The sequence below is a fragment of the Astyanax mexicanus genome, chromosome 5 (genome assembly GCF_023375975.1).
Source record: "Astyanax mexicanus isolate ESR-SI-001 chromosome 5, AstMex3_surface, whole genome shotgun sequence".
Taxonomy (NCBI): Eukaryota; Metazoa; Chordata; class Actinopteri; order Characiformes; family Acestrorhamphidae; genus Astyanax; species Astyanax mexicanus.
Window position 1 is genome coordinate 55,320,819 of NC_064412.1, and position 27,479 is coordinate 55,348,297.

The window sequence follows — 27,479 nt, forward strand, 5'->3', positions numbered from 1 at the left end:
GGGCTGTTCTACAGGCTAACTGGAGTGTGGATAATTTTATTCTGGGTTTTTTTTTTTTTTTTCCATTTCCTGGATTCCAATCCAGCAAATATCCAGTCTTAGCCCAGTGTGCTGATTGGAACAGATCTGTTCCTTATCTTTTTAATGTCTTTTCCAGATTTATGATCTGTGAGCTGAGTAATTCAGAAGATGGGATATCTATCCTATAGGTCAGATATCATTCATTTAGGAGTCCTTATTCCAGTCCGGGTGTTTGTAATATATGGTAGGTAGGACACTGCATGACCAATAAAATACATTAACTGTTCCCTAAACCTCCAGTGAGAACAAAATCCAGGACTGGAGACTGGATTCCAGGTCCAGATTTGGAGATCTGGCTTAAAGGAACTGTCACTGACAGTTTTTCAAAAGGGATGAATGGTGACTGGGTTTGCCAGTGTGCTCTAGAAAAATAAAAATATTTTTTTTTAATAAAAATTAAAAATATAAAAATAAATGTCCATGTCTCTCTGTGTCACTGGCTTCAGTCAGTAGACTCTAAAGTAGGGCTCACAGATGCCTTTTCATCCTGATAAACCCACCCCTAAACACACACACAGACACACATGCCCACACACACAATGAAACAGTCATTAGCTACACTCAGCCTGACAGAAACAGAAACACGCGGAACTGGTCGCACTTCTTACATCTATAACCCATTCCTATTAAACTATCAGGATCTTTTGGCAGAAAATTATCAGCATGACCATGAACACAGGGTCCCTGTCCTGTCAGATGTACAGAACTGGGAGTTTTTTAAAGGTAAGATGTGGCTTTGTGTTCTCTTTTCTAATTCTAATTCCCATTTTATGAATTCATGTGCTCTGTAAAATTATTTTAAAGCAGTTAATATTATATTAAACTTATTACAACTTGAAGCAGCATTGGGCCATCACAATATTAACCCACAATTGAGCTCAGACCCATTTCTAAATGTTGACATCAACATCATACTCAATAAATCATGTCAGAACTAGTTATATATGTAATGATAAACATCAAATTAAAGCATTTGAATTGTTAAAATTGTTGGAACAGAGCTGTAGAATTAAAAAATACACTGTTTAAAGAAGTGAGTTTTATTGTCTGCACTGTAGTGATGCTCTCAGGCTGTTTAAATATATGTCACTTAGGCACTACATGAGTTAAAGTGTAACTAAACCCCCTGGTTTTAGCTGACTCCACTCTCAGCTCAAATTTGAAAAAGGCTAAAAAATGGGAGGGGCCCTGGTGATGTATTGGTTTAGGGGTGGGGCAGGAGGGAGCGAGTCTTTATTCATCTCAAAATAAAGACTTGCTATCTCAAAATATTTAGATAGCAGTTTACTTAATAATAATAAAAAATGTGCTGGATTTTTTTTAGGTGGCAGAAATGGGCTTCCATAAATAATAAGTGGTATATGATAAACTGCAGTGATGAACAGAAGCTGTGTGTGAGTCTATTAGGAAATACTGCCATCTATAGGTCAGGATCAATCATGCAGTCCTAATTTAAATTACAGGCAGTTTAATATAGTGATAATGTACTAAATACATTTTGTATTATCATTGCCCTCAACACTGGAAAAATAATAAAAAATGCCACTTTGGAACCCGTGTTTATGCCTCAGTTTCAGAGCTGAAAATTGCTGTTTCAATAACATTGTCCAGAAATGCTTGTTTTTAGTAGTGGCTTAAAATGCAGATTAGACATCTTGACTGTGTGAGGAGCTCAGAAGAAGAAAATGCCAATTATCACCTACTGGTGCTTTAAAACCACATAAGATATTACCTGTATTAACATTTAATCATATTCTCTTTCTGCAGCTGGTAGATGCATTTGCGTCAGAGCTTGATCAGCTGGAGCAGGAGATGATTGATGAAGCTTTACAGAAAAGCAACACAGAGCCTGAAGAATCTCTGATACTGGAGTGAGTACAGGCTTCCTCTTCCTTTTCCACTTCCTGCCTTAATTCTATACTATTACACTATAATATTATGCTCATTAGTGGAGACTGTATATAATATGTGTGGGAAAAAAGTAATGCGTTACAGTTAAAGAAAAATAAATAACTGTGTGATGTTAAAAGGGGAAATAAATCTATTTGGGGACAATATTTCTACTTGGAATTTGGGAGAAATGTTGTTTGTAGTTATAGAACAAAACAAAAATGTTCATTTTACTCAAACATAAACCTATAAATAGCACAATCAGAGAAACTTTAGAAAAAAAAAAAAAGTGGTCTCTTAATTTTTTTCCAGAGTTGTATTTGTGTTTAACATTTTATAGAACTTCAATCCTTTAAAATCTGTATTATTTAAAATAACAGTGACCTCTAGTGGGTTTCTATTAGTGTAAAATACTTTTACCCATGGCAATCATACAATCAATAAAGCACAGTTCAACACCTTCAATATGATACAGTGATTCAAAATGTATGCTACCAAAAAGCTTATAAATATATTTGGCATATATTGCCAATATATTCTAAAATACATTTTAGTTTATGGAATGTGTTTTGGTATAAAATAATTTTAGGGCATTTAAAATATATTTAACACAAATATTTTTCCATATGATTATGAAAAAAATCTTGAGGTAATGTTAATAATACACTTTACCACAATGTTAGCTGTACATAATCTATTATTACATACTCTTTGACTTTGATAAGTAGTCATATCTTTAACCTTGAATGAGAAATTTGGTCCAGTCATGTGACCACTGTTTCCCTCATATCTTTAACCTTGAACTTTAAAAAAACACTCCATTAAGATCTCAAATACCTTTTTAACTAAGATATACAACATCCCTTAAACGTTGAGGTCATATCAATAACATAATATTGCTGAAAAGATGTCTGTGAACAAGTCCATGTCTAAAAATGCACATATATACAAATAAAATATAGATAATATAGATACATAGTGTAAATGGTGAACATTCTTTAACATGGAAGGTTAATACAACATTACAGCATTAGTATTATTATGTGTCTGTATTATATATAACATTTTCCCTCTTTAATTCACTTTCTCTTTATCTCTATTGTGTTCTCTCTCTTCCTCTGCAGGGTGGAGGGAGAGGTGAATGGTGTTTATCTGCAGTTTCCTTTGATTGAAAGGTCTTCTGTAAGCAGAAACATGAGTGTGCTGGACCGACTCACTCTCACACACCCCATCTGGCTACTTCTGTCTATTACAGAGCAAGAAGCCACACAGATCCTACTGAAACAACCAGCAGGGGTAAGAATTAGAAATAATTATGTGTGTGAGAGTGTGTATTAGTGTTAAACAACATGTAGAATGGCCCTTACATTCAGTGAACTTTATTATATTGGATTTTTTTTATCTTCTGCAGGTGTTTTTGGTGTGGAGATCTTCTGAACTCCAGAGAAAAGTGCTGTCGCTGCGTGTGGACAGTTCACCAGGACCCCCCATCATCCAGTACCCTGTGAAGGAGAGCCTGTACAGTATGTCTCTTTCTCTTTTTTTTCTAAAGCTGTAATAATAATGATCCAGCCACACATATACGTTTAATCATTTTTTTTATTTTTTTTTATTTATGTCATGGTCTCCATATTAATTCGAATTAGTAAAGAGAAGTTGTGCATCTTGACACACCTTTTTCCATTCTTCATCATCAATTTCCATCTTGCATCTTAAAATATTGTGTATATCAGATATATGTCCCATGTCTGAGGTCAATCTGTGTAGTTTGTCTGTAGTTTGACTTTTAAGTCTGCATCCTGTAGAGTACACTTCTAATTCCTGGGTGTGTTATTTTTTTTGGTGACTCATGCAGACATGGAACACCCAAATATCCCAGAATGCAATTCATATCACAGTTTTGTTTGAGTTGCAAAATGAGTGTACAATGTTATTTCATCCCATAGAGACTAACCTGCCCACGTATAAACTTGGTGTACTTATAGGAATGAGAAATGGGGTCTGACTTTACACAGTTGTTCCAGTCACATGATCAGAGTTGCTTAACCACACCCCTCATACTTGCACTTAGTGGAGGATCAAACAGGCAGAACAGTTAGTGATCTTTGGACCTCTTGCTCGTTCCAGAACAAAACAGCAGAAGTAAAAGTCATCTGCTGCTTTTGGGACACTTTAAAAGTTAGTTTTAGACTCTAGAGAGACACTAGAGAAAGCAGAGCTGATTTTAAACTGGTGGAATTTCACCCTCATAGCTGCCTCTCCCCTTGCTGCTCACTGGTCAGATAGAAAAGTGTGAGGAGGGGCATTCAACAGGCATGCAAACACTGAGACAGAAACTGGAGGACACTCCAACACAACTATAGAGCTGAACACACACACACACACACACTGGATCACTGCTATGGAATTTAAAACTGGGATTTAACTTCTGGAAACACAGATTTTAGACAAAAACTTGATGAAGGTAGGTCCTGCTGTTTGTTAAAATATGATATGAGATGATGTTTGTTAGTTATGAAGCCTATACTTGTGGCATTCAGGATTGTGTTATATAGGATTGGTTTTTAGGGTTTAAGTGTTTACATGGTTATTTAAGTTAGATCCATAGATTATATTGGATTACACTAATGTGGCAGGTACTGGACAATGATTAAAGGGAATATTGGATCAGCTTACATGATCAAAACAGAATATACTGTAACTAAACTAATAATACACACAACATGACCCGAAGTGAAGTTCATGCCTTTTATTAAGCATATGAAATATAAACATTAACATGAAGTTAATGTGAATTTAATCCACAGTGCAAGCTAAAAAAATGTAAACTAACATCTAAATCTTGAATTTATTAACATTAACATGCTCTTTGGCAGCATTCACCACCTGTCATATTTACCTGTGCTTTACATCATTGCCTTGTCTTGTTACGGGTTGTGGTTCACGCTTTGTGATACGCATGCTCAACAGAGGAATGCTTCACGTTAAGTTTCACTTTGATCCCAGTCAGTTTATGATTTTTAAATCTAATCTATTTTTAAATAAATCTAATTTTCAGAGCAAATTCTTTATTCATTTAATATGTGATGCATATCTGACATCTGTTTGAAATGTTTGCACTTTGTGACACAACAAACAAATGCTCAACAAAGAAATGCTTCACATTAAGGTTCACTTTGATCCTAGTAAGAATCTAAGGGCGTTTTCACACCAGCACTTTTTGGTCTGATTGAAACGGATGGGAGAAACGCTCCAAATAAACAAACTTATCAACTAATCCGGACCATAGAAACCAACTACTGGTTTGAAAACCCCAGTTTAACCCAGTAACTTTGATAGCAATTCCAGAATCTTCCAGGACTTCTTCTGAAACCAAGTCCTTGTGGACTTTGAGAATGTATGACAAGTATAATTGTCGTGTTTGAAGGTTCAGTGATGCCCAAACTTTTTCTAAAGTTTCCTATATAAAGGTACAGTGTTTTCTCCACTTACTGCAAGTTTTAACTCCCAGCAGAAGCAAAACAGCCTCAAAGCTTCACATTGCCTCACTTTTGGCAGGGTTGCTTACTTTTGTTCTCCTTCTATTTCATCAATCTACAGAACAGAATCATACAACTGCTGTGGATTATTTATTTGATTTTTAGTAGACTGGAGTCAACTTCTCTTCTTCCTGGGTCAGTGGAGGTATACTGGCATGGAGACCCACAGTACCTTACTCTGCAAAATGAGACCTCAGTTTCTGCCTCCTGAAGGGTTTTTGACCACATGTCTTCTCAGGAATCTGTTGGCAGCTGGCGAGAGCTTCCTGTTGCCAGTGTTCCTTTAAATATGAACTTGTGATCAATGCCTTTAGCTGTATCTGTAGCAACATTACATCTCTTTGTAGTCTTTTGCAATGTTTCCCTGCAATGTTTTTTTTCTAAACTGAATCTGGATAATTTTATGACTTATATATAAATATGCTATCAAACATCACAATCATCAAACAACCTAGCTGGTTCCAGGTATATGATGTATAATGCAACTAATGAAATCTTTAATTTACTGATTAATTTATTAATCAGGAAGTTTTTTTTAATGTAATTTTGAGAAACCACTAGGTTTGGTTTGTAGCAAACATCTAAAATTTGTAAATATTGCAAATAAACATCATTTTCAATTGGCGTTAAATAATAAACTGATTTATTATGCAGTTCATTAATGATCTTTTTTGATGTACTGTGTTGTAGCATTCTCACTGGAAGACGCAGGAATCAGCTTTGCAGATCTTTTCCATCTTGTGGCATTTTACTGCATCAGCAGGTAAAGTTTCACACAAAAACACAGACATTTTTTTTGTCGAGGTTACTAAAATAAGAGCCTCAATCTGGATAGCCGCCACAACCCATATGAGCTATGTCAGATGTTGCAACATTTGAATTTGGTGCATAAAAATCTCAATTGTGATATACTGAAATGTAATTATGCTCTAAACTGTCATATCTGTATAAAATTTTAATAGTTCATAATTTGATGATTTTGGGCAGTGGTCTCTCAGAGATATTGGGTGTGACTAAGAAACTGGAAGTATAGACTCAATCAGTGCAGTAGTGAGAACTGGGGAAAGACCAGTTCCAGTTTATAAAGAGCCTGACCTCTTCCTTTTCCTCCCATTGAATTAAAGAATGTCTATAATTACTCATGCTGAATGGGATTGGAATGAGATTCTTATATTGTGTTGTTTTCCATTTGAGTTCTGGGTAGGAAATTGATCTGGAAAACCCTCACAAGGCAGACTTCCTACCTGGAAATTTGGGACAAAGTCACAAACTACAAATGTAGAATTTAACATGGCTTTATGGCACATTAACAGTATTTAAAGCAGTAGTATTGTACAATGTATTAGACATTCTATCTTTTTGTGTCTCAGTGAATCAGAATTACACACAGTACTGTCCAACTTCTAGCTTTGGAACTTAATTCCATGATGTTTAATTGTGGAAGAAATATCATAGAATACTGTGTAGGTGCAGAACATAGGAGGGGGCTATATTATATATTATGTATAATATAATTATATAATATAATTATCTAATTATATTATATATAATTATACAATATAATTATATATAATATAGCAACATATTATATAATATAACAAGGCTAACCTAAAACAATGCTAGGGACATAAAAAGTGAGACATGTCTTGGTTGGATTTGACATAATTTTTTCGCCTTTCTGACATTTACACACTTTCTTTCTCCTGTGGTTTTATAAATAGAGATGTTCTGCCGCTCACCCTGAAGCTCCCAGAATCCATCAGCTCAGCCAAAACACCTACAGAATTGAAGACATTGGCCAGACTGGGAGCAGGTACTGTACTACTGTACTGCTCTGAGCAGTAACACACTCCACTCAAAAGTGATATTATTTTTCACTTAATATAATTAAGGGGGATATTTGTTTTTACATACATTTGAAAAAGATGATTTGTGTGATAATGTAATATCATTAAGTTATAAGTTATATATGGCTTACAGACAATGAAAAAACAAAAATCAATATCTTGGAAAATTAGTATATTATATAAGACCAATTGGTACTAATGGCAGTTTGTGCTGGAAAATGAAATCTGCATCTTCATAAAAGTTGTCAAGAAGCTGTAAGATATGAAGTGCTGTAAGATTTTGTGGGAAAACAAATCTGCACTGACTTTGGACTTGATAATAAAACACAGTGGATCAACACCAGCAGATGACATGACTCTCCAAACCATCACTGATCATCAGTAAATTTTACATTTCATTTGTAAATCAAGAAAGCAGAGTCTGGAGGAAGAGTGGAGAGTCCAACACAGTCCAAGCTGCTCGAGTTCTAGTGTGAAGTTTCCACCAATCAGTGATGGTTTGAAGACATGTCATCTGCTGGTGTTGATCCACTGTGTTTTATGATCAAGTCCAAAGTCAGTGCAGTGTTTTCTGGTTGCGGATTTATTTCATTTTTCAGCAGGACCTGGCACACTGCACACACTTCCAAAAGTACCAATTGGTCTTATATAATATTCTAATTTTCTGAAACACTAATTTTTGGGTTTTCATTGGCTGTAACCCATAATCATCCACAATAAAAGAAATAAACACCTAAAATAGATCACTCTGTGTCTATATAATATATGAGTTGATGAACATGAGCTAGTTGATTATATGATTAATGCCAGGCCTGGGCTAGAGAAGCATAAAGCCCACCAACTGTGCTCTCTGGAATGATTGCGCTACATCCAATACTTTAGGGATGAGGCGGGGCAGTGATCCCCCATCCAACATCCTGACCTTGATAAAGCTCCTGTTGCTGAAAGCATCCAAGATCTCACAGCTGTGAGAGTATACCAACTTTTAGTAGAAAGCATTTCCTGCATAGTATAGACAGTTACTATACAATGAATGAGCAGGTGTTTTAATACTTTTGCCCATATAATATATAAAAAACTATTGATTTTGTAAGTAGTTTATTATGATTAATATTCTAGTTCTTAAAAAAACCTGTTCTGAAAGCTGCTGGCTGCTAACTTGGTTGTAAGTGCAGACTCAGTGGGCTTTCATGGCTGCGGTATTAGTCACACTCCCCTTATGGTGTCATTCCAAGTTATTTTTAGTGTTGCCAAGTAAACGAAAGTGTGTGTGTATGTGTATATGTGTGTGTGTGTGAGCGTGTGTATGTGTGTCACTATGCGAGGCTCATGTTTTTTTGTTATAATTACATTTTTTACAAAGTATATTTGCTGCAATCCCCACACTACACATTAGTAATTCTAAAATTGCACAAATATTATAATTATTCTTAATCTAAGATGGGATCAGTATCATTATTAAAATTGAAATAATTAAGATTACAAAACAAATCACATTAGCAGAAGATGTATACACTATTAATAACCAATATAATGTATTTCATTGTACCTAAATAACTTCTAGCTCCACAGACAGGAAGACTGTAACTAGGCCAGCTGAAAGAAGTGAGTGGAATGGGGGAGGAGTAAAGATACTTCGGGTACTCCTTTACTGTATTCTTAGGCCCTGTCCCATTACTCTCACTTACCCTCACTTGCACCCTCAACCAGCCAAGTGTACTCACAAGTGCCTCAATCATCCGCTTGGCAAGTACAGTAATGAAATGATCAGTGTTTTTGAGCCAATACCCCCATCTGGCTGATTGTATTTCAGTTTATTTGGTTGAGGTCAGCCATTCTGTATGCTGTCTCTTAGAAAGAAATGTACTTTATTCTTCGGAATCAACCACAATATGTAAAACCAATTTCTTTTTTAGCTTTCTGACTTTTGCTGCTGTTACTTTGAACAAATAAGGTCTGCAATATTTTATTGTTTTTTTGTTGTTTGTTGTTAGTGATGTTTGTTAGCTCTGCTATGTTCTGATATTCACTGTACTGAGCTGAGTGATGCATCAGACTGATTTTGGAGTTCAACACTGGATTTAATGAGTGACTGAGGAGCCTCACACAGAGATGCAGTCATTTGTAACTCATAATTATGATCCTGATTAGCTCTCAGGATCAGCTGATTAGAGAAAATTAAATGAATCAGCCAATGCCAATAAATTTAGTCGTAGAATTTTTCAGCTCTATCAATTTCTCATGTTCATTATAAAGTCTTATCTTTTCTTTTTCTCAAAATTATGTTGTTTTAGAGAGTACTGTATCTGAAATTTCAAAATATAGCAGTGAACCTTGTAATAATCAACATCATATCAACATTTGATTGTCTTTCAAATGTTACCCTTACCCTCACTTGCACCCTCAACCAGACACCCACCCCCTTTTTTGTGTAGTTAGCACATCTAGATGTGCAAGGCTGTAGGGTGTCCTATTTCCACAACAAGTGTACTCAGTCACTCACTCATCCGCAAGGCAATTATAGAAATGGAATGATCAGTGTTTTTGAGCCAATACCCCCATCTGGCTGATTGTATTTCAGTTTATTTGGTTGAGGAAAGGCATTCTGTACATTGTCCCTTAGAATTGTAGAAAAGTACTGATCACTGCTGCTGATCACTCTTCATTTTAAAAGCAGTGCATTAATTGAAAACTGTAGCAACTATTTAATTCAGCATTAGGTCAACTGCAATATTTGGCAATATTTTAAGCAGCAGTGTTGTAAACAGGTGAGGAGATGTGAGATGAAGTGTCTTATGAACTCTTCAATCCTTTTGAAAGCTCATTCCCTTTTTTCCCAACCTGTGATAACAACCTAACAATAACAATAAAAGTAAGTGCACATCCAGGATGGGCTTAGGGCTTAGGCTGAGAATTGGGACATGGACTTACAGTGTTTCTCTTTGACAGGATTCTGGGACTCTGGAACTCATTCTTGTTCACTGGTTCAGAACAAATTCTTCAGCTCCCTGCACTGTGAGCAATTGGTAACAAGGACACATAGTCATAACCTCTCGGGATGCAGAGATTTACCCAGTCAGGAGTGTAGTCCGCCTGAGCTGAGTCGTGCCTGCTCTGGAGGAGAGCATAAGGACTGTAGTGGCTCCAGAGAAGCACTGTCGTTCTTCAATCCACTTTTTCTTCAGACGCATCAACGACTTGCGTGGAAAACCACCACCACCACCACCACCACAAGCACAGACTCTTGCAAAGACATCCTCAAGCCAAAGTCTGAAGAGGCTCTCAGCAAATCCCGGCCCGTTCCTCCACCCAGGCCTCCACCACCTCACTTACCTCCTGCTTACCCCCTACCTCAGAAGAGAATGCCTATGATAGCTACATCAGCCAAAAGCAGTCTGAGCACCGTGCCAAGACTCGAAATCACAGGCTGTATGGTTTCTAAGCACAAAACTTCAAAAAAGCTCCACGTGCCACAAAATCAGCAAGATATTATTGATAATCATCGCTGTAGCTTTGCACTAGATGAGACAAACATAGCCAGAGCCTTGTCCCAATACAAACAGTCCTCCAAGGCACCTTCCAGGTGTACAAGTGACATATCTAAAAGTCAGGATGGTAAAAAACAGCCAAGACATGGACTTAGTGACAGCTCCTCATCTTCATCAGACTCTTTGGATGCCCTTCCATACCCACACCAATCAACTCGTCCACTTAGCCCCACACAAGGCCTCTCCACAGCCAACAGCAGTGATGAGGAAGAGGAGGACGACTATGGAACAGGACTACAAAGGCGCCTTCAACTGCGGCTGCAAGCCTCTCAACACTCCAAGAAGATTCTGGCGGTTGGATCAGAAGAGTCTCATCAAAGATCGCTCCTGATCATGCCACGTGCACTAAAGGGACGCTTCCGTAAGGTCAGGGGAATCCTGGGTGTGCTGGCAACACCAGAAAGGCGAGCCATACGCCACATCATCGAAATGTCCCGAGACAAAAGCTCTTATTTTGGCAACCTGGTACAGGACTATATGAGCTTTGTGCAGGAGAATCATAGCTGTCATAGATCAAGCCTGGACCTGCTGCAGACCATCCGACAGTTCATGACGCAGATGAAGGCCTACTTAACACAGAGCTCTGAGATGAATCCTCCTGTTCAGTCCCTGATACCCGAGGAACAGATCGGTAAATAAATGGTCCAAAAAAAGACACACTTTAGCATTGATACAATGGTCTGTTTATTATCTCCCCAACTAAAAGTCAACATTATAAGATATTTAGCAATGTTTTGAAAAAGTTGTTCTGAAAACATAATGTGGCATAATATCGGTTTGCATGCTAACATTATTAGAACATTTCTCCCATAACGTTCCCTGCTAGACCAATACTAACATTCATCATTGTGAAAACATTACAAGTAACATGAAAACTAAAAATGAAAACAATGACACAAGTGACATCACAGCAATGTTACGTTATGGAACGTTTAAAGATGTTAAATATGATCGAGAGACTGCTCGTTCGAATCCTGGTCATGCAGCTTGCCATCAGCTGCCAGAGCCCTGATTGGCCATGCTCTCTCTGGGTGGGTACAGTAGATGGTGCTCTTGGCCCTCATCACTTCTAGGGTGATGTGGATCAGCACAAGGCTGCATCTGTGAGCTGATGTATCAGAACTGAGTCGCTGCGCTTTCCTCTGAGCGTTAGCGCTGTGATGCTACTGGGCAAGGCTGCATTTTGCAGCAGTTTGAAAAGAGGCGGAATCTGACCTCACATGTGTTGGAGGAGGCGTGTGCTGGTCTTCACCCTCCTTGTTTTTTGGCATCACTGGGTAAGCAAAAAGATAGTGTATGCTGTTCAGATAGTGTTGTTCCACACAGAACTGGTGCCATTGAGCATGCATTGACACCAAGGCTAGTGGGGCTAGGTACATCCATAGCCAAAGACATTACTGTTGAGCCTTTCTGGACGAAGCAAGGTTCCTACCTGATGACCTCTGTGAAGAGTTTCCAAGGCAGTGGGTGAATTAATGTATGAGTTGCATGGGTTCAAGGAATGGTTCAATTTTATTAGGTCCAGGATTTTTTCATCTTGTAATGTTTGGCTAGTAGTTAGAATTGGAATGAGATGACTGTGCATCAGGTGAGTTGACTTTATTATGACAGCTCATTTCACAAGAAATGTAATGCATTTCTCCTCCCTGACAGATGCAGTGCTGGAACGAGCCATGCATAAATGTGTGTTGAAGCCTCTGCATGGCTCACTGGATGCTGCTCTGCATGAGTTCCAGGTCAGCAATGGAGAATGGCAACGTCTGCAGGAGAACTTGACATTGGCAAGAGCCAAGAAACCAAGAGAGCTGGGAGTAAATGGAGCTCAGCCTCCAGATCATCATGCCATTAAGAAGATCCGACGTAAACTCCATTCCATGTGTAAAATGTATTCACCAGAGAGGAAAGTCATGGCACTGTTGCACATATGCAAGCTCGTCTACACCATAATGCTGAATCACTCAGGTGAGCTAAAACAGAGGTGTGGTAAATGGTATTGTGAGAGATTCAGGATGTGGTTCAGGATGTCGGTCAGAGGAACAAGTTTTAAAATAATATTTATATAACAAAGCCTTGAGAAATATTATTTCTAACGTAAATCCATGTACTTGTATTGTTTCTACTGGTTTATTCATCATAAAATGACGATGACAGAGAATTATGTCATAATTAACATCAAGTTTATAGGCCCTAACATAGAACCCTGTGGGACATCCTCAATATATGTTAAATCAAATTATCTGCTATCAAATCATTTGCAATACTTCCTCCATAAGGATTCATTTAGGGTTAATATTGTTAATTTGATTAGGAAACAAAAGACATACTGTATTGTTGTAAAATATAAACAGCATGTTTCTGTATGTACACACTAACAGGACGTACGTTTGGAGCTGATGAATTCCTGCCCATGCTGACCTATGTGCTGGTTCAGTGTGACATGCCTCAGCTGGACACTGAGGTGCAATACATGATGGAGCTACTAGACCCCTCTCTATTGCATGGAGAAGGTAGACACTTTAATTAATAGTTTCAATTAAATACATACATTTGCTGTAAATACAATGACTTAATGAGAAAGTTTCCTAATTACAATAAGGAATTGCAAATAGCAGGGAATGTTAATTTGTGTAATCACTTGTTTTTGGAATAGGTAGTGTTCATTTTGAAATGTACTTTAAGAGCCCACTTTTAAATTATTTTTCTGATTTTACTATTGTAGGTATTTTTGAATATAATGAACATTGTTTTTATATTCTATAAACTACTGACAATATTTCTCCCAAATTCCAAAGAAAAAATAGTAATTTTAGAGCATTTATTTGCAAAATATTAGAAATAGTCAAAACTAGAAAAAAGGGTCAGACCTTTTTTTTAGTACATTTCAACATTTTATTATGGGTGTTAAAGCATAGTAAAATAACAGTAAAATTATAATCAATGTAGTTTGGATTTTTTGAACAATTTATAGCAATTAATACCAAAGTGAAAACAAAAATAAACAAAATTATATGATATAAGATAATATATTTTTTTAGGAACTGTAACAGTTAAAAGCAAGACACATATCAAAGCAGTGTCTCTTAAAAGTTAGTTAAAATCTCACAGATTTTTCCCTCATTTCTATAATTTATGAAGAGAGTAATGTAACAGTGTAAATAGTTAATAAATTACTGTGCTCATCATTAATCTTATCCCTGTATCTTTGAATTACTTAATGTAGTAGAGTAGTATTATATTGGTCATTAATGTGTATAAAACATTGTCAGTATAACTGTCAGCTATTTCTCTCTGTGTTGTTTTTCTAGGTGGATACTATCTTACCACTGCATATGGAGCCATGTCTCTGATCAAGAATTACAAAGAAGAACAGGCTGCCTGTTTTCTCCGTTCCACAACTCGCAACACACTGCACCAGTGGCACCAGCGACGCACCACCCAGAAAAACCTTCCCTCTGTAGAAGACTTCCAGGTATTATAGCATTATTATATCTATTATTATAGTGCATAGATTCAGGAATAGAGGAAGTGGAGGAGTGGTGTATAAAACAATATATAAAGAAAATAACATGAACTGTAGATGCACTTAAATAATGTTCTTATTATTTGAGTCCAACACGGAATTTGAATAAAATAAAAAAATTGGCCACTTGTTTCCCCATTTCATTAATAATATGGCCTAAATAATTTTTTGTCCTGCTTTAAAAACTACAGTTTATAATATTTTTTATTGAAGAATTGTGCTTTTTTGTATGATTTGGGTTGTAGAAGCTTCAGTGCATACCTAACAGAAAATAATAGTAAGTAGATAAATAGGGAATAAAAAAGGAAATTGAAAATAGTAGAAATAATAAAAAGCTAAATTAAATGTAAGATGTTTGCTGCTGTTTTAAATCTTATATACTCTCTCTCTCCTTTGTATGAATGTGTGTGTGTTTAGAATTATCTACGAGTGGCTCTACAAGAAGCTGACAGTGGCTGCACAGCTAAAACTCTGCAAGTGCGCCCCTCTACCACAACTGAGGAGGTCTGCCGCCTCTGTGCTCACAAATTCCACTTGATTGATCCAGAAAACTATGGTCTGTTTCTGCTCACGGACGACAGCAGCCAGCAACTGGCCCCGGACACGTACCCTCAGTGGATCAAAGCTGAATTCCACAGCCAGACACACACTCGTCCCTTCTATTTCGTCTATCGGAGACTTCCAAATGTTAATGACTCTGTTCTATAATAGCATCTCAACAGCAGCCGCCCTGTGCAGACTGTGCTAGTTGCTGTATTTTAAGGGAATAATATATATAATTCAGTTGTATTAGAAAACAAGCCTCTATTCATTTCCTATAGACAAGATCTGTGTTGTGGTAAGACTAAAGGTGAGAGTAAACACAGCAAGATTATCTCAGATAGATTTTAATGAATTAGATACTGTATGTCCCAGACTAAACTAAAGCTGTTAAAATAGCCTTGATTTCGAGTTTGAATTCTGTTTTATTGAATTCAGGCACAATGCTGCTTTAATATAAGCGAAAAAAAGAAAAATATATATTTTTCAAAAGACTCTCTGTGACGTTTTTCTTTTTCAAATAAAATTCAACAAGATATTGAATAGGTTCCTCAGAAATATTTTAAAACATTATTCTGCAATAGTGTAAAAGGTGAGGTTACACCAAGGGATTAATTGATTGACAGCCTTGTGTATATCAAACCATCTGCAGGAACTGCATCACACCCTTTCTGTTGTAGTCATAACATGAACTTCACTTGTTGAAGGGTTTGAAAGGTTTATTTTATCACAGCAGTATCTTAGCAATGAGCATGCAGCACCTGAGCAACCGATGCCTATACCACATCTTAGTAACCACTTAGCAACACCTTACTAACCTACACCTACTATTCCAATACCATAGTAAGTGCTTATTAACACCTTAGCAACATTTTAGCAACCACCTAGCAACACCTTGGCAACCAACACCTTTATCACAGCATTATCGTAGCAAACATTTGGCAACACTGTAGCATCTGCCTGACTTGTACACCTTAGCAACCAACACATATACCACAGCACTCTGTTGGCAACCACCTAGCAACACAGTGGCTAGCACTTTGCAACAGGCGACTTGCTTTTGCTGTTTTCGCAGCTATGTGTGGGTACGAGAGGGAAGCATGTAGCGCATGCATAAAAGCAAAAAGACGCATGTATTCTGATTTGACCGTTCACATGTGAAAGTGACTTAAATCTGATTTGAAAAAAAAAATCTGATTTTGCATGTTCACACAGCCATGAAAAAAAAAATCAGATCTGACCCACATGGAGCAAAAAATCTGATTTAAGTCACTTCAGCCTGGTAATGTGAACATAACATTAGTTGCAATGTTAAACTGCAAATACACAAGCTGCACTCTATACAATTTTTGCTTGACCTTCTGTAGAGTAGGACACTGACTGTCATCACTGACTCATCACTTCCGGCTCCGCCCACTCTTCCCACTCCTCTGTGCTGCTGCTGTTGCGCATTCGGGCTGTCACCCGGGAGACAGTTCAGCTCATCACTAGTGACCAGCCCGTGTCAGATCACAGCTCGCGCGGGCTGCAGTCAGGCAGCGCGTGCGTGCACAGCAGAGCTTTAGCGTTGCTCGCTTTAATGCTCATGGGGATGCTGCAGGCTGCTCGTCACTGTCATGCATGAAATGCATCCTTTTTGTTTATGGTGTGTGGTGGTGAAATGATGGTTTATATCTGATTTAGATGTATAAATCACAGTGAAATCACAGCTTGATGTGCTGCTTGCGTGCTATTATTGTCTAACGCTAACGCTATTCGACGGCAGTGGTTGGAAAAGAGAGAGGGAGAGAGAGAGAGGGAGGGAGGGAGGGGTGGATGAGAGGAGGAGGAGGTGGAGCAGCAGGCTGATGTAGCGTAGTGTAGAGCGGTGCGCTCCCGGTAAATAGTGCACGCTGCGCGGCAGTCTAGCTGAAGATGGTAGCGGTGTACACCTCCGCCCAGTCAGTCGCATCCAGCGAGTGGATCGTCTGCCTTGATAAGAGGTGAGCAGATACGCGTTTAGCGGTTTTGTGCACGCGATTCATTCATCTCTCCATTGCAGCCAAGTCCCGAGGCTGGCTGCAACAAGGTGACTGCATGCAGGCGTGATGATGCTGCCAGTCCGCCGCCATCGGCGCGCGCTCCCATTGCATCAACATGGTTGTAGCCTATACGTTTGGAATTGCCATGTGGTGATCATTTTTTTTCCTTCATGTCATGTGTCAGTGCAAGAAATGCATCTCTATGTAAGCTGTATGTGAGTTAATCAATATCTCTAATAGTAATAATTACCCTCCTAAAATAAAAACCCTTCAGCATTGCCAGTTTAAGCTGGCCAGTGTGGATGACTGTAGCTTTATATTAGTGCTGCTGTTCTACATGCATAATCATCCTGACCAAGCTATCTAAAGATAACTAGAATAAACCAAGCCTGCCCATGCTGGTTGATTAGCTAACATTACCATGTTCAGCAAGAACAAGATGGTCATCTAGTATTACCAACATGGCCTAATGCAATGATTTTACCAGCATTGGGTATGCTTCTGATTGAGTTTGATAGTTTTGATGATTTACAGACACAATAAACCTGACCAAGCTATATAACTATTTATCATCATAGATGACCATTTCCAGCAAGACCAAGCTGGTCAACTACTTTTACCACCATGGCCAAGCATGACCACAATGCAATGTACTCTATTCTGGTCAAGAGCTCATTAACCAGCTGGTTTTCCATCATATGGTATGTTTGTGTCGAGTTTGAAAATTTTCCTGGTCTACAGACACAATGAACCTGAACAACCTATATAACCACTATGACCAGGAAGACCAGGCTGGTCAACTAATAGTACCAATATGGCCTCTATCAAAATCCAATGCAATGATTTTACCAGCATAGTATCTTTCCGATTGAGTTTAATAGTTTTGCTGGTCTACAGACACAATGAACCTGACCAAGCTTTATAACCACTATGACCAAGCTATGACCATGCTGGTTAATTAGCTTCCATGTCCAGCAAGACCAAGCTGGCCAACTAGTATTACCACCATGGCCAAGCATGGTAACAATGCAGTATACAATATTTTGGTCAAGAGCTCCTTAACCAGCTGGCTTACCATCATATGGTTTGCACTGTATGTGTTTGAATTTGATGGTTTTTACTGTTCTACAAATGTGATCAACCTGACCAAAGCTTTACTATGCTGGCTGACCAGCAAGACCAAGTTGGTCAACTAAGATGACCAGCATGGCCTCTATCAAAATCCAATGCAATGATTTTACCAGAATTGGGTATGTTTTCAATTGAGTTTAATAGTTTTGCTGATCTACGGACACAATGAACCTGAACAAGCTATATAACCACTATGATCAAACTTGACCATGCTGGTTGATTACCAAGAGCTGGTTAACCAACTAGCTTATTAGCTATCAAGTAGCTTATGTCTCATCAACCCCCTTAACAATTAAAGACTAGTTTATGCCATATGAAATCAGCAACTTGCTAAAGCTAGCAGGTCTTGGGCTGAATTTTTCAGCAGAATATATGCACATACGCTTTACATCACTCGCTAACGTCAGTCAGTAATACGATTGAAACGATTCACTGACAGTGGAGACTGTATTCACGCCAGTCATGAAGTGATGCTGTATTAAGGAAGCCCATTTTCTCTCCCTGCATGATTTGGCTTTGGGTCAGTGGTAGCCCATGCATGTGTCATATCTACACCGTGAAGACACGCTGCATTGTGTTCCCCCTCAGCCCACTCCCACAACCCCGAACCCTTTTTCCAAGAACCCATCCCTGCAGGTTACCATGGCAATGAGAGGAAGTGTGAGATCACCTTACAGTCTAGCTGCGGCTGATGTCTTCAATGGTGTGTGCCTACTGAACAATCCAGCTCTAGATCAGATTCTGATAGTAGCTGCTTTCAGCTGAAAGCTGGTCATCCAGTACATATTAATATGCTAATATGCTAGCTGGTCAAACTGGTTGTGTAGCTTGGTCCGGTTGACCATGCTTGTTGATAGGGCTAGACAATAATTTTGTCATAATATCAATATAAATCATGAAATAAAATGTTTTATTGATGGTGATTTATTTTTTAAACACATTTAAGAAATTCAATTGTAATATACATTATTTGATAACATCTGCCTTTGACTGATGTTCACTACAGGGCCTATTACTATTACCTATTACTATTACTTTTTACTATTACCTTACTGGCAAATTCATTTTTCAGAGGTTTGTAGGTACAGACGTCTGCTGTGTGTACTTTTTGGCAATTTTCTATTGCTTAGCTTTTATATTACTAATATCAATGTTGAATGTACATTTTATCAATCAGAAAAATATATTAAGAATATATGTTAGCCCTAAATTTAGACCAGCTAAACCATAGCTATTTAATTCCAGCATTAAAGCCTGGATTCCTAATCAGTTTTGTGCTTTTCTTGTGAACACACACCTGATTCTGCTCACCTGTTAAATGCCAGGTTTAGCAGTTCTGATATAGTAAGGAAATCAGCAACCTGTCCTGCACTCCAGCCCCAATTGCACATCCGGGATCCCTAACTTAAACATCAAGCTCAAGCAAAAACATTACCTTGTATGGTCAAGAGCTAAGCTGGTCAACCAGCTTAACCATCTTTTAAGCAGAGCTATGCAGCTATCAAGAGTAGATCATGCTTAAACCAATCAATATTATTATACTTCTTCACTGTGTCTTGTCCTCTTTTCCTTTCATGGCCATGCACTCCACTCCGGAGCACTCAGCACCAGTCCTTTATGCTTGAGATCAGTGCCCCCAGCAGTATCAGCAGTATCAGCTGATGGTGATCTACTTCAGTGCTTTCAAGCTGCTCCTCCATGTCAGACATACAGTGTAAATGGTGTCTGTGTAGACATCTGCCTTCTAACCGTGTGCGTCCATCTGGAATGGGATGTTGGAATTTCAAGTTCCAAGTAGGAATTTTCAACTGGACTGTCACCATAAGTTGGATATTCTACTCTGTATGTTATGAGAGCCTCCACTGTTAGAAACATTAATGTGGCCTACATACCACTTTCAATGACGCAATGATGGCAACAGAGAGTAGTCAAAAAACACAAAATGAGTCGATAACAAAGGAAAACAAACAAAGGAAACATGTATTAGAAGATCTAGTAAACAAGGTTCAATACTCAGCCAGGAGATTTAAAAAAAACAAAGGGGTATTTATACAAACACAGGCCAGGTGTGGGCAATCAGAAGCTCGGAGAGCATGAACAACGTAGCTTCACGTGATCAGTAGAGTCTGGAAGGTCTGGTATTAGTGCATGCTGGAAGTTAGAATCTTTAATGTGTTTAATGTGAGTTCAGAGCAGGAAGCTGACAACGTAAGGACTGACACATACATTTAATATATGAGATATGAGAAAGCAATATCTAATCAATCTTTAAACCAGCACAGTCAGAACTGACCCACCATTCAACTAGTTTAACAACTAGAGCTAGGTTTAACGTTTTCAGCAACCACATCTGGCCCAGTTCTGGATCATATTGAATGTTCCCAAATGGTATGTGGGCCACTATTAAATGCCAGATGTGGCCCAGGGTCACACTAGGGGTAGTAATCACAGGACATCTCACAATACGATATTATAACAATGATTTCATAATATATTTTTTTATTTTGATTATACGATGCTTCACAGCATCTGTGTTACTGAAGAGGATAAAATACTCCTAAATTAGCAAAAACAAGGAATTATTACTATGGATTTATTGGTGTTAATTTTACAGAATTTCACAACCAATATGCCTCACAGCATGTTTACCCTATTTATTTGATTAGCGCCACCACCTGGGGTAATAAAGCAGTAACTTTAGTAAGTTAAATTAGCGGGTGAGTGTTAAAGAGTTTAGACATCTTTGCTTCAGTAAAAATACTGTTATTTGTGAGAAACGACTGGTTTCTCAGTGATGTTTTCAGTACCAGATCCGCTTACTGGGCGTGTATAATCTTAACGTGTGTGGACAGATGGTGTAGTGTGATGTAGCTAATAACTAAAACAATTAAAGACAAAATAATTGGTTGAATCCGGTAATCCTGTAGTTTAAACCGGACATAATCAGCCTTTACAGGAACAAGGAAAGCTTTCCTTTACCTTAAGCATCTCTTAGAAAGGGTTCTTTTATTGATTTTATTTTACTGTTGGCAGTGATTGAAGTGCTAATGAACCAAGTAATTCTAATGACTAAGTAAGGACTAAAAGAAAGAAGGGAAATGCAGGACTGAGATAATGAATGAAGGCATGGTTTATTCTTTGACATTGTGTTAAATATTCAGGATGAATGCACCAACAGAATAAAATCTTTTTTTTTTTATATTTAATTCTATTGAAAAAAACTTCTCATTTTCTCAACACAGAACAATTTAAGTTGTTTCAGTACCACAGACATAATTTTGAAGCTTTTAAACCAATTTTAAACTTCAGTTAAAACCTTTTAAATCTCCTCTGACTGTGACTGCTCAGCTGAGTAATGCAACAACTTTACTTCCTAAAACCTGTTTAATGTAGAAAATGGAAAAATACAGGTACGTTTTTTTTTCTTTTTCTTTGCAAAATACATTATTCTACTTTCTAAAATTAAATTAATATTCTGTTAAATTAAATTAATATAACTACTAAATTGAATGTTTTACTCTGAATGGTAGCTGAGTTAGCCTTCTAATAGTCTAATAGTAAAGTTAGCATGAAGCTAAGCTAGGCCTGGACAATAATTCGATATCGATATTTATCACAGTAGAAAATATTGCAATAAAGGTGATATCATTTATTTGATAATTCAGTATCCCGCCCAAGTGCTGCATTACGCTGGTAACTACATGCTGGTGTTCTCACATTAATAACAGAAGACCAGAGAAAACAGTGATTAATTTAGCTCAGAAATATAGTTAGCATCGCCAGTTAGCCGCTAGCCATCTAACGTTATATTGTTAGCCTAGCTAGCATTGAGTTGACAGTAGGGCTGCCACAAACGATTATTTTTATAGTCGACTAATCACCGATTATTTTTTATGATTAGTCGACTAATCGGATCATACGTTAATTGAATATAAAACACAGTTTATCACAATAGAATGCAGCTGCTATTATACAACCAACATTAGATTTCAGCTATATGCTAACTAAAAATAAAAACAATTAAAATCATAGTTCATTAAACCTTTAATGAAATATGCAGCTTGTTGTAACAGACAATTATTTTACTGTTTAGCATAAAGTGTAAACAACTGTGTAAAATAAGGATAAGGCACTGGCATTTATGAAACATCTCAACCGTGAGGTTGTTTGAACTATTATGAAAAAAAAGTATATTAATAAAAAATGCCTCTCTGTCCAGATATTGTGTACATTACCGTACACAGGGCAGCGGTCTGCACAGATCTGATTGGCAGAGGAGAGCGTTTGGTGATTTTACACCACACATGACTGATCTGTGAGTTTACTGCACCGAAAAGCACTGAAAACAGAAGCCACTGTCAGAATGAAATCCTTCTCTGTAGTTTATCGGTTTGGGACGGCATTTGTGACAACGTCTGGGTCCGGATCCGGATCACGGTCCGCCTATTAGTGACCTCTGTTTTAAAGCTATCAAGATGAGTAAGTTAAGTACTAAGTTAACGCTCTGTTTACGCTAATTTTAGCAGCTAAATAGCAATTTAGCTTCTTCGTCATTTAATCAGCCACAACATGCCTCCTTTTCAGGTGCTCGTGCATCGCGGTTGTGCTGCCGAGGAAGGCAAGTTCTTCATTGCAGATATTGCATTGCACGCGTTTCACTTTTATTTTCTTGGTGATCCCACACTTTTGAGTTCTGTAGCGGGGTAGCCATGAAACCAGAGCCTGTCTGTATAATGTCCTGAGATGTCGTCCACTACCTACCCCGGTTTCCACTACTGCGCATGTGCGTCCAGGACAGAAAGGCAGTCGCAGCAGTTTGGAGAGAAAAACAAAGAAAAAAAAAAAAACGACTAATCGACTATTAAATTAGTCGTCGACTATTTTAATAGTCGACATAATCGTGACTAGTCGACTAATCGTGGCAGCCCTAGTTGACAGCTTACTTTGCGGTGTTGTGAGGGTAATAACTAAGAATTCAAGTAAACTATAGCCACAAAAAAATCTTATCACTTATTTTTGCATATTTTGAAAGCATTTTTTTTGCCTTTTTTATCTGAATTATTTTGGTTAAATATATTAGAATATATTAGAATAGAATATATTGAATATTCTGTGCATCCCTACAACTTGACCCGCTCTCAACATGACCAGGCAGATTTGTTTTAATCTAAGTCTTTTAATCTATTTTAATACTCTCCTAATTCACTTTAAAGAGTGCCCATTCTTGCCATTGAAAATCAAGCTTTTATTCTTAAAAAAAACTGCGTCTCGCGTGTACTGTGTGTGTTTCTCAGGCCAGGAGAGCGCTCTGGGGAGGATGTGGACATAATTTTGGCTAGGCTGAAGGTAGTGAAGGCCTTCGAGAAGTTCCACCCCAGCCTCCTTCAGCAAATCTGCTTGTGTGGCTTCTATGAATATCTGGAGAAAGGAATCACCTGTAAGTAAAAGCTGTGTAATTTGCCATCATGTGGCCTTTAGCTCTATTAACTGTATTTATTTTTATAGACATATTCAGTTAAATAAATAAAATAGTAAATATTACCCATTAAAAGGTTGTTTTTGTTTTGTCATCGCAGTGTATCGGCAAGGAGATATTGGAACAAGCTGGTACGCTGTTCTGTCTGGCTCACTCGATGTGAAGGTGTCTGAAACAGCCAATTATCAGGTAAAAAGTCTTTATATAAACACTAATTCAGTGTTCAAATCTGGTGCGCATAATGTATGAATTATGTATGAATCAGTCTGGTATTAAAAAAGCAGTAGTCACTCTGCTGAAGTATACTGTTATACAAGAGTTTCGGTTATATTCTCCAGCACTAAGACTGTAGCAGTATTAGCATTAGCATTAGCCCTAGCTCTTTCGCTGTTCAGAGGTGAGTATTATCAGTCTGTAGCATGCTGCTAACCCTGGCTAGTACTGCTGGAGCAGCATTAGCATTACCTGCTAACGGTTAGCTGCTAATGCTAATGCCCCAGCCTTAGTGCTAGAGAAATTCAGGAATCTAAGCTTACTGTAAATAAACGGAAGTGCTTTACACACCCAAATAGACAGTTTTCTGGAGAGAAATCTTTGTAGACTGGATACTGGATTGTAGTCTGCATTTTTAATGTGTTAAAACTAGGTACGTGGGACGAACCGGTAGCTGATAGCACCCTGGGTTACCGGAGCACTCAGGATTTCTCAGTATAACGCAATCAGGTAGTATTTACTAACACTAAGCGATGCTACTGCTGCACCCAGCCTTAGTGCTGGAGAAACTTTACTGAAAACTCACCCGTAGACAAAATATTGGAAATCTAATCTTAATGTAAATAAACAGAGGTGCCTTACCCACCTAAATTAACAGTTTTCAGGAGAGAAATCTGTGTAGATTAACATACAGTGTTTGTTTAACTTTGAAAGAAAATGTTTTTTTTTTAAGAATTACACTTTTGGCACTTAGGTGCTTCCCCCCATTAGATGGAAAAGTTGGCGACACTCTTGTTCACTTCCTTGTAGGAATCCTTACCTTACTAGTGTCACTTAATGCACCTTATAATCCAGTGCGCCTTATGTATGAAAAAAGACCAGAAAATAGATGTTTATTGATATTATGTGCCTTCTGGTGCATCTTACAGTTAAAAAAAATACGCTAATACCGATATAAAATCCAGTTTTATATTTAAGTTGAATAATAATAATAATAATCACCCCAAAACATTTACAGTTTTTAAGCTTAATTTTACTTATTTTATGAAGGAAAAAAGATGTTTCTAGTAACAGATGGGAGTGACACTTTCTCCTTCTGGCAACCAGACCAAAAAAAAAAACAGCAGAGAAAACTGCAGACATGATCTGTTTTGCCACTTTCAGTGGTTAATTATTCATTCTGTTGTTGTAGCTGAATGTGAAGCATGCTTTCTTTAAGTGCTCCACAGGAAATTCATCTGCCACAATGAGGCACTGATCAAATCACAATATAGCGTGGAGTGTGTAGTCAAGTCTTGCTATTAGCAATGACCTTTTCACATACAGTATGAATAATGGTTTTATAATGTAAAAATAAATAACGACCACGTGCTTCAGACTGATTTCTATTCCACTCAAGGTTTAGATTATTTTTGGCATTAATGTAATGACAACGATAGTACTAAAGTGTTACAACGATAACATCTTCAACAAGTTGCGATAATTTAAAGCAACAATAATAACATAGTAAATGCCAACAGTAATAAACAAAAAATCAAATGAAGGTTCTGGCAAATTTACAAGAAGATGTACATGTTAAACTTTATATACCTATTTCTATCTGTACACACATTCTGTAAACAAAACATTTCAGACAGAGGAGGAAGTGCAGTTCAGTCTCCACTCCCCCACTTTCACACTGATCACACACTCGCCTCTCCTGTTAACACTGATTTAACCTTATTGTTAATCAGAATAGACATTTATCAGAGAGTCAAACAGCAGTGTAGCCCCGCCCACTGCATTAGAAAATAGCACCATGAAGTAAAGCATGGACGTGTCCCAGCTAATGAAGCAAAGTTTTTTTTACTGCTTAGGAATAATTTGTGTAATAAAAAAGGTATATAGAATTAAAAAACAATGTTAAACAAACAATGCCACTAAAATTAACATAAAAATGCAAATAGTATATTTATTTATTTATTACTTATTTAATTTATTTATTTAATTTTAGTTTTTGTTGTTTTTGAGTGCTATAAACAGAAAACAACATTCTTATATATATAATTTTTTTATCACATATTGTAGGTCTGAAAGGGTTCTTGGCTTACTTTAAGATATGATTTTAAGTACATCCAGAAATGTAGGGATCTTTGTGAAAGTTTATAATCAGAGGAAATCTGCCTTAGTTTCTCTCTTTCTCTGTGTTTTTAGGATGCAGTAACTATCTGTACACTGGGAATAGGGACAGCGTTTGGAGAGTCTATCCTGGACAACACCCCACGACATGCCACCATCGTCAGCCGAGAGAACAGTGAGCTCCTGCGCATTGAACAGCGGGAGTTCAAGACCCTGTGGGAGGTGTGTGTGTGTGTGTGTGAGTGTGTGTGTTGATATTTTGGTTTATGTTTGCTCTGGAATGAGTATGTGGTTATATTAGTATGTTAATGTTGGAGCATGTCTGGACCCATAACACGTCTACCCACTAGGGGTGTGCCATATCGCATCGTATGCAATAATATCGCCAATATTTTTGAATATTGTGAATGACATTATACCCTGAAATATCGTGCCATATCATCCACCCCTAATTATCACATCAGGGTACTACTTTTTTGCTGTTTTTAGCAAAAGAAAAATCTACTAGGGATAGATTATATCTGTCCAGTATAATTTTTTTTTTCATCATCAAAAATAATATTTCCAGCAACACATATTTCATATTTATTTTCATGAGCAAGAGAACCGAGTGCCCATTTTATTGTGCTTTAAATGTGATTTAGCCCATTTAGACACACAAAAACACACACACAAAAAGCTGTCTGTTCAAAGTAAATACAATTTAGCATCCTCAATAATTGATGAGGCAGCTCTCAAGAGTCTTTTAGCAGCTCGTACTCCTGCTTTTCTCATTTCTGTCTGTCTCCCTTCCTCTCACTTCTGTCGTCACGCAGCACCACCCATATAGTGGCGGTTTTGTGTGAAGGGTCTGCTGGTTTCAGCCCCGTGATTGGCTCATAGCAATCGCCTGGCAACGCCTGGAGTCCATTCACACATAGAGACAATTACACACACACACTCACACACACACGCACAGTGAAACATACAATAGCATCCAAACAGGAGTACGTGGACGAAGAGGGAGTTTGGTGTGTGTGTGTGTGTGTGTGTGTGAGAGGTTGCATGGGAGAAAAGAGGACATATTCTGAGCTGTAGTTTATGATGCTAGAGTGTTGGCTGTGTTTCGGAAGTGATAGAGACGAGGAGCATCTCTTTATTGAGGGAATCTGTCAAGCTGCACTCAAGAGATCTACCCTGAGTAAGTGCTAAGTGTTGTTTGGATGATATTCTAGATGCTATTTACATATAAACAAACATATTGTACCATGATGATATGATGTGTATATGCTGTGATATTGAAGTTAGTGTCACTCAGCACTAATGTGTGTGAAGTGTGATGTAAACTTGAGCTGCCATTAACTGGTTCTGGATATTAGGGGTGGGCTATATTGTCCTAAAATAATATCATGATATATTATGGTATTTGTTTCACGATAACGATAACGATTTTTGTTTTTGAAGAATACACTATTGCAGCAAAATGAAAATGTAATTTTTATTATTGCATACGATATGATATGGCACATTAAAAAATACAACATTTTTATCAGATTTTGTAGTCAATGATCCAGAA

At 37.6% G+C, this 27,479-nt stretch overlaps 2 protein-coding genes across 3 annotated transcripts in view; both read left to right on the top strand.

The window, feature by feature from the left end:
- Nucleotides 1-597: 597 nt before the first annotated feature.
- Nucleotides 598-15,460, top strand: rin2b (Ras and Rab interactor 2b). The gene is made up of 11 exons (XM_007244174.4): nt 598-804; nt 1,849-1,952; nt 3,096-3,267; nt 3,383-3,494; nt 6,201-6,273; nt 7,232-7,323; nt 10,307-11,536; nt 12,559-12,867; nt 13,281-13,412; nt 14,211-14,374; nt 14,843-15,460. The coding sequence occupies exons 1-11, from the start codon at nt 745-747 to the stop codon at nt 15,131-15,133; spliced, it is 2,739 nt and encodes a 912-aa protein (XP_007244236.3). The 5' UTR covers nt 598-744; the 3' UTR covers nt 15,134-15,460.
- A 1,350-nt stretch (nt 15,461-16,810) lies between these two features.
- rapgef4b (Rap guanine nucleotide exchange factor 4b) overlaps nt 16,811-27,479 on the top strand; it is a 32,079-nt gene continuing 21,410 nt past the window's right edge. Inside the window, exons 1-4 of one of the 2 annotated variants that reach the window (XM_007244173.4) lie at nt 16,811-16,947; nt 23,412-23,554; nt 23,694-23,782; nt 26,000-26,146. In XM_007244173.4, the coding sequence (XP_007244235.3) occupies nt 16,880-16,947; nt 23,412-23,554; nt 23,694-23,782; nt 26,000-26,146 (447 nt within the window). In that variant the 5' untranslated portion in view covers nt 16,811-16,879. Of the gene's footprint in view, nt 16,948-23,411; nt 23,555-23,693; nt 23,783-25,999; nt 26,147-26,840; nt 27,105-27,479 lie in introns of those variants that run through there. The other variant, XM_022675372.2, reaches the window with a different exon arrangement.